Raw genomic sequence first — 15,386 nt, forward strand, 5'->3', positions numbered from 1 at the left:
AGTCTATAGTCTAGTCTCTAGTCTAGTCTACAGTCTGGTCTCTAGTCTAGTCTATAGTCTAGTCTATAGTCTAGTCTATAGTTTAGTCTATAGTCTAGTCTATAGTCTAGTCTATAGTCTAGTCTATAGTCTAGTCTCTAGTCTAGTCTACAGTCTGGTCTCTAGTCTAGTCTATAGTCTAGTCTATAGTCTAGTCTATAGTCTAGTCTATAGTCTAGTCTATAGTCTAGTCTATAGTCTAGTCTATAGTCTAGTCTATAGTCTAGTCTATAGTCTAGTCTATAGTCTAGTCTATAGTCTAGTCTATAGTCTAGTCTATAGTCTAGTCTATAGTCTAGTCTATAGTCTAGTCTATAGTCTAGTCTATAGTCTAGTCTATAGTCTAGTTAGTCTATAGTCTAGTCTATAGTCTAGTCTATAGTCTAGTCTATAGTCTAGTCTATAGTCTAGTCTATAGTCTAGTCTATAGTCTAGTCTATAGTCTAGTCTATAGTCTAGTCTATAGTCTAGTCTATAGTCTAGTCTATAGTCTAGTCTATAGTCTAGTCTATAGTCTAGTCTATAGTCTAGTCTATAGTCTAGTCTATAGTCTAGTCTATAGTCTAGTCTATAGTCTAGTCTATAGTCTATAGTCTAGTCTATAGTCTAGTCTATAGTCTAGTCTATAGTCTAGTCTATAGTCTAGTCTATAGTCTAGTCTATAGTCTAGTCTATAGTCTAGTCTATAGTCTAGTCTATAGTCTAGTCTATAGTCCAGTCTATGTCTAGTCTATATCTAGTCTATTCGAGTCTATAGTCTAGTCTATAGTCTAGTCAATAGTCTAGTCAATAGTCAAGCCTATAGTCTAGTCTATAGTCTAGTCTATAGTCTAGTCTATAGTCTAGTCTATAGTCTAGTCTATAGTCTAGTCTATTGTCTAGTCTATAGTCTAGTCTATAGTCTAGTCTATAGTCTAGTCTATAGTCTAGTCTATAGTCTAGTCTATAGTCTAGTCTATAGTCTAGTCTATAGTCTAGTCTATAGTCTAGTCTATAGTCTAGTCTATAGTCTAGTCTATAGTCTAGTCTATAGTCCTATCTATAGTCTAGTCTATAGTCTAGTCTATAGTCTAGTCTATTTGTCTAGTCTATAGTCTAGTCTATTGTCTAGTCTATAGTCTAGTCTATAGTCTAGTCTGTAGTCTAGTCTATAGTCTAGTCTATAGTCTAGTCATAGATAGTCTATAGTCTAGTCTTAGAGTCTAGTCTATAGTCTTAGTCTATAGTCTAGTCTATAGTTCTAGTCTATATTCTAGTCTATATTCTAGTCTATAGTCTAGTCTATAGTCTAGTCTATAGTCAAGTCTATATCTATCGAGTCTATAGTCTAGTCTATAGTCTAGTCTATAGTCTAGTCTATAGTCTAGTCTATAGTCTAGTCTATAGTCTAGTCTATAGTCTAGTCTATAGTCTCTAGTCTATAGTCTAGTTTATCTAGTCTATAGTCTAGTCTATAGTCTAGTCTATAGTCTAGTCTATAGTCTAGTCTATAGTCTAGTCTATAGTCTAGTCTATAGTCTAGTCTATAGTCTAGTCTATAGTCTAGTCTTATAGTCTAGTCTAATAGTCTAGTCTATAGTCTAGTCTATAGTCTAGTCTATAGTCTAGTCTATAGTCTTAGTCTATAGTCTAGTCTATAGTCTAGTCTATAGTCTAGTCTATAGTCTAGTCTATAGTCTAGTCTATAGTCTAGTCTATAGGTCTAGTCTATAGTCTAGTCTATAGTCTAGTCTATAGTCTAGTCTATAGTCTAGTCTATAGTCTAGTCTATAGTCTAGTCTATAGTCTAGTCCTACAGTCTAGTCTTACGGCTAGTCTATAGTCTAGTCCTAGTAGTCTAGTCTATAGTCCTAGTCTATAGTCTAGTCTATAGTCTAGTCTAGAGTCTAGTCTATAGTCTAGTCTATAGTCTAGTCTATAGTCTAGTCTATAGTCTAGTCTATAGTCTAGTCTATATTCTAGTCTATATTCTAGTCTATAGTCTAGTCTATAGTCTAGTCTATAGTCTAGTCTATAGTCTAGTCTATAGTCTAGTCTATAGTCTAGTCTATAGTCTAGTCTATAGTCTAGTCTATAGTCTAGTCTATAGTCTAGTCTATAGTCTAGTCTCTAGTCTCGTCTATAGTCTAGTCTATAGTCTAGTCTATAGTCTAGTCTATAGTCTAGTCTATAGTCTAGTCTATAGTCTAGTCTATAGTCTAGTCTATTAGTCTAGTCTATAGTCCTAGTCTATAGTCTAGTCTATAGTCTAGTCTATAGTCTAGTCTATAGTCTAGTCTATAGTCTAGTCTATAGTCTAGTCTCTATAGTCTAGTCTATGAGTCTAGTCTATAGTCTAGGTCTAGTCTAGTCTATAGTCTAGTCTATAGTCTAGTCTATAGTCTAGTCTATAGTCTAGTCTATAGTCTAGTCTATAGTCTAGTCTATAGTCTAGTCTATAGTCTAGTCTATAGTCTAGTCTATAGTCTAGTCTATAGTCTAGTCTATAGTCTAGTCTATAGTCTAAGTCTATAGTCTAGTCTATAGTCTAGTCTATAGTCTAGTCTATAGTCTAGTCTATAGTCTAGTCTATAGTCTAGTCTATAGTCTAGTCTATAGTCTAGTCTATGGTCTAGTCTATAGTCTAGTCTATAGTCTAGTCTAGTCTATAGTCTATTATATTTTGAATATGTTTTTTTGAAATGAAAATTGTATTAACCACGAATAAGATGTTACCCTAAATGTAGACAAATTTTGCAATTGAATATAATGTTTTTATTATAAAAAATCGTACTAGTATCTATACTGTAGTCTAGTCTTTAGTCTAGTCTATAGTTTAGAGTCTATAGTACGATTTTTATATAAAAAACATTACATTCAAATTGCAAATTTCTCTACAGTTAGGAACATCTTATTCGTGGTTAATACAATTTTCATTTCAAACAACAAGTAAAAAAGTATAGTCGGGCATGGCCGACCCTACACCATGAGTATATTTTTAAAATTTTTACTTTTTATAAAATGATATTTTTTGTAAAGAAACTTTTAATGTTGAATATACCATAATTCCAAAATATTTAAGCCATTTATTGATAAAAAACTAAAATTTCTAAATGAAAATATTTAAGCCATTTATTGATAAAAAACTAAAATTTCTAATGAGGCGTTACATAGGTCAAATATGGGCCGATCCTCGGTAAATTTGGGTAAAGGATATATTTCTAAATAACAGTTAGTTTTGTTGAGTTTCATTGCGATACAAATGGTTACAAGTCAATTTTAGACGTTTAAGTCATTTTTTGAAGGGGGGTTTGTATGGGGGCTAGGTCAAATAAAGCCGATCCTTTCGAAAATCTGCAAAATCATTTATACTTATATTTGTGCCAATTTTAGAGAGATAGCAGAATATTTGACGTAATTTATAGCATAAAAAGTTCAAATCGGGAGGTACGGTTGTATGGGGGCTAGGTGAAATAATGGACCGATTTCAACCATTTTCAATAGGCTTCGTCCTTGTGCTAAAAACATGCTTGGTCTAAATTTCGTCAAATTATCTTGAAAATTGCGGCCTGTACCTTGCGCACAAGGTTTACATGGACAGCCAGCCAGCCGGACAGACGGACGGCCGGACATGTCTTAATCGACTCAAAAAATGATTTTGAATCGATCGGTATACTTTTAAGGTGGGTATTGGACCAATATTTTTGTATGTTACAAACATCAGCACAAACGTATAATACCCTCCCCCACTATAGTGGTGTAGGGTATAAAAACATTATGTTCAAATATAAATAAAAATTGTTAAACATCAAATGAAGTACGTGTCTATATCTCACTATTATTTATTGCGTTTTTTTTCTTTGTGTAAATTGTTATTGTAGTACCATATTTGTTTTCTTTGTGTCGCAAATCGCAATGACCTTTCTTATGTTTTTGGGGCACTTCCAAAATGTTTTATTATTATGTTGTATTGTAATGTTTTTTTTCGTTTTATGCGTATTTTATTCAATTTTAAAATTAAATTACTATCTTTACAATTTGTTTAATTATATTTGTTAATAATTTTTGTTACAGTCTTATAATATATAAGATTTTCTTTAAAACTTGTGCTCTATAATTTTTTTTATTTTATTTTGAAGACTAATTTACAGTTTAGTTTTAACAATAATATATAAATTAGGTCAAATTTTCATTCCAAGAAAATTTAGTGTTGACAGTACTGTTTAACTATTAACGTCTAACTTGGAATAACAAGATTAAAATGAGAGATTTTCAGTTTTTTTTTTTTTTTTTTAAAATTGAAACTTAATTTGTCATGACTTTTTTTCAATTTTTGCCACCAAATTTTTTTGAGGAGAAAGGGGAATCAAGCCAATTTCAGAATCATCTAAGTATCTCATTATGTATATTTGGCATTATCGGCCAATACAAGTCATTCCGGTCAAGGCTTTCTGTGATGGTTACTACTTCAGCGCAGTGATCTCATAAAGAGAAGATTGCACTTTAGACAGTTAGTTAGTTAGTTAGTTAGTTAGTTAGTTAGATAGTTAGTTAGATTAGTTAGTTAGTTAGTTAGTTAGTTATTAGTTAGTTAGTTAGTTTAGTTAGTTAGTTTAGTTAGTTAGTTAGTTAGTTAGTTAGTTAGTTAGTTAGTTAGTTAGTTTAGTTTAGTTAGTTAGTTAGTAAGTAAGTTAGTTAGTTACTTAGTTAGTCAGTTCTTTACTTACTTATTAGTAGTTATTAGTAGCTTCTCAATTTTAAAACAAATTTCTCTAAGTGTTCGAGTGTAAAAAATTTAACAGTCACACATTCATCTTTTTATTATCGAATTCTCCATTATTCTGACGTTTTTTGGGATTGTCTCTTATTTTTATTATCTACCAATAGTAAACAAACAAAAAAGCGTTTAGTGAAGCTATCTTATTAGGAAATTTAATAGTTAATTTGTTATTATTAATATTGTTTACTTTTTTCTGTAGATAATAAGTTTGAAATGTCTCTAAAATCAACTTGTATTTACCAATAAACGATAAGATTACTGGGCCAAGTTATTGCAAAAAAAATTAAAAAAATCGATTAAAATTCTAGTCTTTCTTAAATTTTTCCATGTACAAATGTTTGTTCAGTGTTTTTAGAAATTCGTTGTAAAAGGAAAATTTCAAAAATCTATTAAAAAAAGGAAATTAATTAAAAGTAAAAAAAAAAATTGTAATATTCCCAACAAAAAATTATATAAAATGGTTTTGGTCTATTTTTATTTTATATTCATAAATATGGGTTTGGCTTTGGTCGTAAGGGTAAGATTTAATCTAAATTAATAAGATTGAAAGTGTGTTTAATTGGAATGTTTTTACCAAATGCTACAGATATTTATTACTCTTTTGTGCTCTAATCCCAGAAGTGATGTAGATCATTTAACTAGTAAGTCTTTTTTTAATATTTATTAATAACAAATCAGTAATATAATTTTAAAAACTGTTTATTTTGTGCTAAAAATTTTGGGGAAATTTTTGCGTTGTTTTGTTTAAGATAATAGGTTCTTTCATAGTCAGGGTTCGGCATTATATTTACGCTTTTATACACAACAGCAGATCACTATTTCAATTTATGTTAAACAGAGTTACAAGCATGACCGGAACATCCTTTCACGGCTGTAATGGAACGGTGGTAGGTTATATATACTTTCCATGCACGACCTTAAAAAAATATCAGAGTAGAAGGAAGAAGAGGAAAAGAAAGAGGGAGAATAGATCAAAATAGTAAGACCTCTAAAACTAATCAAGACTGATATAGAACTGAACTAGAACTGAAATAGACCTGAACTAGAACTGAACTAGAACTGAACTAGAACTGAAATAGAACTGAACTAGAACTGAACTAGAACTGAAATAGAACTGAACTAGAACTGAACTAGAACTGAACTAGAACTGAACTAGAACTGAACTAGAACTGAACTAGAACTGAACTAGAACTGAACTAGAACTGAACTAGAACTGAACTAGAACTGAACTAGAACTGAACTAGAACTGAACTAGAACTGAACTAGAACTGAACTAGAACTAAACTAGAACTGAACTAGAACTGAACTAGAACTGAACTAGAACTGAACTAGAACTGAACTAGAACTGAACTAGAACTGAACTAGAACTGACTAGAACTGAACTAGAACTGAACTAGAACTGAACTAGAACTGAACTAGAACTGAACTAGAACTTGAACTAGAACTGAACTAGAACTGAACTAGAACTGAACTAGAACTGAACTAGAACTGAACTAGAACTGAACTAGAACTGAACTAGAACTGAACTAGAACTGAACTAGAACTGAACTAGAACTGAACTAGAAGTGAACTAGAACTAAACTAGAACTGAACTAGAACTGAACTAGAACTGAACTAGAACTGAACTAGAACTGAACTAGAACTGAACTAGAACTGATCTAGAACTGAACTGGAACTGAACTAGAACTGAACTAGAACTGAACTAGAACTGAAACTAGAACTGAACTAGAACTGAACTAGAACTGAACTAGAACTGAACTATAACTGAACTAGAACGAACTAGAACTGAACTAGAACTAGAATAGAAAAAATGAACTAGAACTGAAACTAGAACTGAAAAAAGAACTGAACTAGAACTGAACTAGAACTGAACTAGAACTGAACTAGAACTGAACTAGAACTGACTAAAACTGAACTAGAACTGTACAAAACTGAACTAGAACTGAACTAGAACTGAACTAGAACTGAACTAGAACTGAAACTAGAACTGAACTAGAACTGAACTAGAACTGAACTAGAACTGAACTAGAACTGAACTAGAACTGAACTAGAACTGAACTAGAACTGAACTAGAACTGAACTAGAACTGAACTAGAACTGAACTAGAACTGAACTAGAACTGAACTAGAACTGAACTAGAACTGAACTAGAACTGAACTAGAACTGAACTAGAACTGAACTAGAACTGAACTAGAACTGAACTAGAACTGAACTAGAACTGAACTAGAACTGAACTAGAACTGAACTAGAACTGAACTAGAACTGAACTAGAACTGAACTAGAACTGAACTAGAACTGAACTAGAACTGAACTAGAACTGAACTAAAACTGAACTAGAACTGAACTAGAACTGAACTAGAACTGAACTAGAACAGAACTAGAACTGAACTAGAACTGAACTAGAACTGAACTAGAAATGAACTAGAACTGAACTAGAACTGAACTAGAACTGAACTAGAACTGAACATACTAATCTTAACCTAACTATATAAAATTTTTTTTCTCAACAAACCCGTTAGCTCGTTCAGTTTACGTTAACGTTTACGTTATTAAGCTTTTGCATTGTTGCGTAGAGATCGACAACAGTTAGAAAGCTTTTTTGCTTTTGCTCGTATTAACTAAATAAGTATTCAAAGTGATAAGATAACATCTTAATAATATTATTATTCTTTTTTTTCGAATGAACTAAAGGCGTCTGTATGTATTTTTTTAAGATAATATTCAGTCGCTTTAATAGTAAAGCTGCATTATTTTGTGTCGTCTTTAATTAAAACAAATCTTTTTTTAATATAAATAATAATAATATTTTGTATTAAATACTAATTAATTACTTGAATTAAATAATAATTCGTAAAGAAGTGAAAATGCTTATCAGCGATATAGTCTATCTGATATTTCTGATGATATTATTATTTATCGTAAGTGTTTGAGAAATTCCAAAAGATATCTACTAAATCTCCAAAATTTATTCCTTATAGATTATTTATAAGGGATTCTCGTTTAGTTCTCGTTCGAATGATCAAGATAATAATTTTAATGCTACGCGGGATGAATTATACTACAATCGTCATTGTCTGCCGGGCACAGGTATGTTTAGAAGGGGGTTCAAAATAACGATAGTATTAAACTGAAATTCTTAAGAAATTTAGCAAACATTTATTACAGAGATCTCATTATTTGTATATATGTATATTTATTTGATCTTACATGAATTGTGCATCATTATAAAGATAACTTAACTGAGTCAACTGATTATTTTACGTTTGTTTATTTTGCCGAAAGATTTTTTGAAAACAAAATTAAATATTTAGTTGAAAATTAAATATTTACTTTGTAGTGTTCGCTATTTTTTTTTTTTTTGGTTAAATATTTGTGAAATTCACATAAATATATAATGCTGAAGAAGTATGATGATGTTATTTTTTATCTTAAAGATCTTAAACCAAATACAGAATATTTTTATTACGTAGACCACCAAAGCGTAGAGAGCATTTTTATTGTATTAACATTTTGTTAAATGAAGGATATATACTATATCAAATCTGAAGAAATACTGCTATTCCGCTAACGGGTATGTTAACATGAAACAGATAATGGTATTTTATCTGTTTCACAGAGACTGAACTTTGATCATTGATGCTGCGTATTTGATGTCGTAATACTTTTGAGGAAAGTTTTTGCAAATTGAGTCCCTGAATACAGCATTATGCTGGGAATTGACCAAAACACAAACTCACATCAAAGAAAGAAGTTGTAGTAAACTTAGAGGCAGAGGGAATATTATTGTAAAATAGGACAGATTAGAATATAGATTAGACTATAAAGAATACTATAGACTAGATTTTGGACTATAAACTGGATTGGAGACCAGACTGTAGACCAGAAGGTAAACTATAGACATTAGATTAGACTATAGACTAGACTATGGACCATACTATAGACTAGACTATGGACCATACTATAGACTAAACTATAGACTAGACTATAGACTAGACTATAGACTAGACTATAGACTAGACTATAGACTAGACTATAGACTAGACTATAGACTAGACTATAGACTAGACTATAGACTAGACTATAGACTAGACTATAGACTAGACTATAGACTAGACTATAGACTAGACTATCTAGTTCAGTTCTAGTTCAGTTCTAGTTCAGTTCTATTTCAGTTCTAGTTCAGTTCTAGTTCAGTTCTATTTCAGTTCTAGTTCAGTTCTAGTTCAGTTCTAGTTCAGGTCTATTTCAGTTCTAGTTCAGTTCTATATCAGTCTTGATTAGTTTTAGAGGTCTTACTATTTTGATCTATTCTCCCTCTTTCTTTTCCTCTTCTTCCTTCTACTCTGATATTTTTTTAAGGTCGTGCATGGAAAGTATATATAACCTACCACCGTTCCATTACAGCCGTGAAAGGATGTTCCGGTCATGCTTGTAACTCTGTTTAACATAAATTGAAATAGTGATCTGCTGTTGTGTATAAAAGCGTAAATATAATGCCGAACCCTGACTATGAAAGAACCTATTATCTTAAACAAAACAACGCAAAATTTCCCCAAAATTTTTAGCACAAAATAAACAGTTTTAAAATTATATTACTGATTTGTTATTAATAAATATTAAAAAATGACTTACTAGTTAAATGATCTACATCACTTCTGGGATTAGAGCACAAAAGAGTAATAAATATCTGTAGCAATTGGTAAAAACATTCCAATTAAACACACTTTCAATCTTATTAATTTAGATTAAATCTTACCCTTACGACCAAAGCCAAACCCAATATTATGAATATAAAATAAAACATAGACAAAACCATTTTATATAATTTTTTGTTGGGAATATTACAATTTTTTTTTTTACTTTTAATTAATTTCCTTTTTTTAATATTTTTGAAATTTTCCTTTTACAACGAATTTCTAAAACACTGAACAAACATTTGTACATGGAAAAAATTTAAGAAAGACTAGAATTTTAATCGATTTTTTTAAATTTTTTTTGCAATAACTTGGCCCAGTAATCTTATCGTTTATTGGTAAATACAAGTTGATTTTAGAGACATTTCAAACTTATTATCTACAGGAAAAAAGTAAACAATATTAATAATAACAAATTAACTATTAAATTTCCTAATAAGATAGCTTCACTAAACGCTTTTTTTGTTTGTTTACTATTGGTAGATAATAAAAATAAGAGACAATCCCAAAAAACGTCAGAATAATGGAGAATTCGATAATATAAATATGAATGTGTGACTGTTAAATTTTTACACTCGAACACTTAGAGAAATTTGTTTTAAAAATTGAGAAGCTACTAATAACTACTAATAAGTAAGTAAAGAACTGACTAACTAAGTAACTAACTAACTTACTTACTAACTAACTAACTAACTAACTAACTAACTAACTAACTAACTAACTAACTAACTAACTAACTAACTAACTAACTAACTAACTAACTAACTAACTAACTAACTAACTAACTAACTAACTAACTAACTAACTAACTAACTAACTAACTAACTAACTAACTAACTATCTAACTAACTAACTAACTAACTAACTAACTAACTGTCTAAAGTGCAATCTTCTCTTTATGAGATCACTGCGCTGAAGTAGTAACCATCACAGAAAGCCTTGACCGGAAATGACTTGTATTGGCCGATAATGCCAAATATACATAATGAGATACTTAGATGATTCTGAAATTGGCTTGATTCCCCTTTCTCCTCAAAAAAATTTGGTGGCAAAAATTGAAAAAAAAGTCATGACAAATTAAGTTTTCAATTTAAAAAAAAAAAAAAAAAAACTGAAAATCTCTCATTTTAATCTTGTTATTACAAGTTAGACGTTAATAGTTAAACAGTACTGTCAACACTAAATTTTCTTGGAATGAAAATTTGACCTAATTTATATATTATTGTTAAAACTAAACTGTAAATTAGTCTTCAAATAAAAATAAAAAAAATTATAGAGCACAAGTTTTAAAGAAAATCTTATATATTATAAGACTGTAACAAAAATTATTAACAAATATAATTAAACAAATTGTAAAGATAGTAATTTAATTTAAAATTGAATAAAATACGCATAAAACGAAAAAAAACATTACAATACAACATAATAATAAAACATTTTGGAAGTGCCCCAAAACATAAGAAAGGTCATTGCGATTTGCGACCACAAAGAAAACAAATATGGTACTACAATAACAATTTTACACAAAGAAAAAAAACGCAATAAATAATAGTGAGATATAGACACGTACTTCATTTGATGTTTAACAATTTTATTTATATTTTGAACATAATGTTTTTATACCCTACACCACTATAGTGGGGAGGGTATTATACGTTTGTGCTGATGTTTGTAACATACAAAAATATTGGTCCAATACCCACCTTAAAGTATACCGATCGATTCAAAATCATTTTTTGAGTCGATTAAGACATGTCCGTCCGTCCGTCTGTCCGGCTGGCTGGCTGTCCATGTAAACCTTGTGCGCAAGGTACAGGCCGCAATTTTCAAGATAATTTGACGAAATTTAGACCAAGCATGTTTTTAGCACAAGGACGAAGCCTATTGAAAATGGTTGAAATCGGTCCATTATTTCACCTAGCCCCCATACAACCGTACCTCCCGATTTGAACTTTTTATGCTATAATTACGTCAAATATTCTGCTATCTCTCTAAAATTGGCACAAATATAAGTATAAATGATTTTGCAGATTTTCGAAAGGATCGGCCTTTATTTGACCCTAGCCCCCATACAAACCCCCCTTCAAAAAATGACTTAAACGTCTAAAATTGACTTGTAACCATTTGTATCGCAATGAAACTCAACAAAACTAACTGTTATTTAGAAATATATCCTTTACCCAAATTTACCGAGGATCGGCCCATATTTGACCTATGTAACGCCTCATTTAGAAATTTTAGTTTTTTATCAATAAATGGCTTAAATATTTTCATTTAGAAATTTTAGTTTTTTATCAATAAATGGCTTAAATATTTTGGAATTATGGTAATATTCAACATAAAAGTTTCTTTACAAAAAATATACATTTTATAAAAAGTAAAAATTTTAAAAATATACTCATGGTGTAGGGTCGGCCATGCCCGACTATACTTTTTTACTTGTTTTGAAATGAAAATTGTATTAACCACGAATAAGATGTTACCCTAAATGTAGAGAAATTTTGCAATTGAATGTAATGTTTTTTATATAAAAATCGTACTATAGACTAAACTATAGACTAGACTAAAGACTAGACTACAGTATAGATACTAGTACGATTTTTATATAAAAAACATTATATTCAATTGCAAAATTTGTCTACATTTAGGGTAACATCTTATTCGTGGTTAATACAATTTTCATTTCAAAAAAACATATTCAAAATATAAATAGACTATAGACTAGACTAGACTATAGACTAGACTATAGACTAGACCATAGACTAGACTATAGACTAGACTATAGACTAGACTATAGACTAGACTATAGACTAGACTATAGACTAGACTATAGACTAGACTATAGACTAGGCTATAGACTAGACTATAGACTAGACTATAGACTAGACTATAGACTAGACTATAGACTAGACTATTGAATAGATTTTATAGGTTAGACTTCTTACAACCATCTTCTATAGGAAATTTGTACATACATACGTTTCTATAGAGTCGAATATAGATTAGTCTATGTGCTGAACTATAGACTAGACTATTGGATTGATTGTTTACTACACTATAGACATTTCTATATTATAATCTTAAGATTAGTATAAAGCCTAGTGTAGAGTATATGCTTGTTTTTTTCTACTGTTTTTTATACTGTTCAGTGTCTAGTCCATAGCCTATACTTTAGACTAATCGTTAAAACGCATTTTCCGCGCAATTGATATTTCAAAAAAAATTTAAATTGACAATACTGTATATGATAACACTGTTGATATTAATGGAGACGATCGGACAATAATTGACCCTACACTTTTGACAACCATCTTTTATGGAAAATTGTTATAAAAATAACAATATAATTACAAAATATTTTTTTTTTAAGATTAAGCAGCGAAATCGAAAATTTTTCATCCAAGGAGACCTAAACTTGCTCTTACGTTGATCGTTTGTTATTTTCAAAAGTCCTTATGGACTGAAGACTCAGCTAACCTGACAAAGTTGATTGATGGGTCATGTGTTATAGATACATTTATCTTTTGTTGGTTGGTTATGTTTTGGAGTTGACTCAGATATTGCTGAACTGGTGCAGTGTGTCCCTTCTGTCTATGGAGCCTTGGTTTGTTGTTCGATATAGAACCTAAATCAATAATTCTCGAAGGATGAAATAAATGTACTTTAGTTTATTCAGATTCCCTGTACATTCTCACAATTCAAGAATTACCGACAAGTCCATGATTATACCATTAATGTTGTCCGCTAGCAAAACAGTCTCAAGAACTTTTTTCTTAAAATTGTTACTAAAAGCCGATCTAGAGAATAATTTCCCAATTCACAATGAACGCAGCAGCATTTTATGGTTTTGCTATAACATACGATGTTCATTTTGAATTGGTTATTAGTAAAAGTTTGAGGTAGCAACAATATTGATTTAAGAATAATTTTAGATTGACGAAATACTTGATTGATTGGTTTATTTACGGAATAGAAATTATATACATACATAAACTTATGAGAAATGACGTTCATTTATCCAATATGTCAATTGAGTTTTATGAAACATTTGTCACTAGTTGTCGCGCAAAATGAATTGCCAAAATTTTGCTATGACTAAGTGTTACTCAAATTAGTTTTAAAGTTTTTTAAACAATTTAGCGAATTTCTATTTTATTCTAAATAATTATCGGGAGTTCAGTGAAATAGATATTGTCACTCTATAATATATAGATGTCACTCCCGAACGGTTAGTCCGATTTTGTTGTAATTAAAATATACATATTTTATATATTTAAATATCTATTTTAAATGTCAAATCATTTAGATAGTTAGTTCGTTCGATAGTTAGTCAGTTTGTGAGTTAGTTAGTTAGATAGTTAGTTAGTTAGTTAGTTAGTTAGTTAGTTAGTTAGATTTTAATAAATACTTACAACACACATTTATGTCTTTTGGGAATACGATCAATATTTGAAATTGTTGCAAACGAAGTGACAATATCAGTATACCACACGACCTCTTCGAAAGCGGGTATAATAAGGAGATCCACAGTTTTTTGAACTATTCTTTTTACAATTTGCTATATTATCGTTTATATTAGTTAATTGCATTAGCGAAAAAAGTACCAAAGTATTGTAAAACAAATAGTAATAAAACACACAATTTATTTATTTATTTAAGTTATAACTGTTTATTTTGTCAAAGTATTGTAATCTATGAAAAGAAAAAACTGATAATTATTTTGGGGGCTTTGGGAAGTTTGTGTTTTTTTGTTAAATGAATAAAGCAAATGTTATATGTCGTTTATTATTTATAACGTTTCGCCAATATTATACATATTCTTATATTTATTTTATCAATTATTTCTTTAAGTTAAAAAAAAGAAAATTTTATATTTTAAAAAATTATTAACACAATTGCTAGTGCGTAATGTTTAGTTATACACAAAAAATTAGTTAAAAGTGTTTTACGAAAAACGAACGAATAATTAATTATAAAAAAAGAAACAAATTTCGAAAAATATATATTAAAATGGATATTGCTTCGGGTATTATTATTTTCATAGTGATCCTCATAATCTGTGTTATTATTAGAGTAAGTTTTTTCTTCTAATCGTTATAATTTAAATGAAAACTTTTTCATTTCTAATTTTGATAATTTAAAATGCGTTTTAAAGGTTTTATGTATTATAACGTGTCGTAATTTAAAAGGAGAATCCCCACCGCGTACCGAAAGACGGGTAATTAGACGCATTCGTATTGATCCGCCTACATTAACAACACCAGCTAGAGTCACAGAAACTACTGTAGGGGGTGAGTTTTTTTTTGCTTAAATTTGTTTTAGAATGAGGAACTAATTAATCTCGTTAGTAATAGTTAAATTTACTTATTTGAAATTCTTATTAGTATACATATGTTTATGCAGGATAGATCACCTACCATTAACTTAGCGGTATGTAAAATTGGTTGTATGATTTGTAAACTTTTTTTACCATTTAATTGTTGAATAATGTTTTTGTCTTCGAATTGTCTTCTTATTACAAAATAATGAAACATAATACTAGACTGTGGACTAATCTATAGACTAGCTTCTTGACTAGACTACGACTAAACTATAAATTAGCATATAGATTAGATTAAAGACTTTTGTATGGGAATATACAATAGACTTGACTATAGAGTAAACTTTAAACTAAACTAACGAGACTAGACTATAGACTAGTATAGACTAGTCTATAGTCTAGCCTATATACAAGACTATAGACTAGACAATAGGCTATAGACTAGACAATAGACTAGACTATAGACTAGACTATAGACTAGACTATAGACTAGACTATAGACTAGACTATAGACTAGACTATAGACTAGACAATAGACGAGAGTATAGACTAGAGTATATACTAGACTATAGAC

At 29.8% G+C, this 15,386-nt stretch overlaps 1 protein-coding gene across 3 annotated transcripts in view; it reads left to right on the forward strand.

Annotated features, from left to right (window-relative positions):
- Positions 1–5,262: 5,262 nt before the first annotated feature.
- The window catches only part of LOC111685417, a 28,107-nt gene continuing 17,983 nt past the window's right edge, over positions 5,263–15,386 (forward strand). Inside the window, exons 1-2 of one of the 3 annotated variants that reach the window (XM_046955561.1) lie at positions 5,263–5,315; positions 5,385–5,439. In XM_046955561.1, the coding sequence (XP_046811517.1) occupies positions 5,292–5,315; positions 5,385–5,439 (79 nt within the window). In that variant the 5' untranslated portion in view covers positions 5,263–5,291. Of the gene's footprint in view, positions 5,316–5,384; positions 5,440–7,538; positions 7,717–7,776; positions 7,886–14,483; positions 14,566–14,647; positions 14,784–15,386 lie in introns of those variants that run through there. The other 2 variants (XM_046955556.1, XM_046955555.1) reach the window with 2 other exon arrangements.

Source organism: Lucilia cuprina, chromosome 6 (assembly GCF_022045245.1).
Source record: "Lucilia cuprina isolate Lc7/37 chromosome 6, ASM2204524v1, whole genome shotgun sequence".
NCBI classification, from domain to species: Eukaryota; Metazoa; Arthropoda; class Insecta; order Diptera; family Calliphoridae; genus Lucilia; species Lucilia cuprina.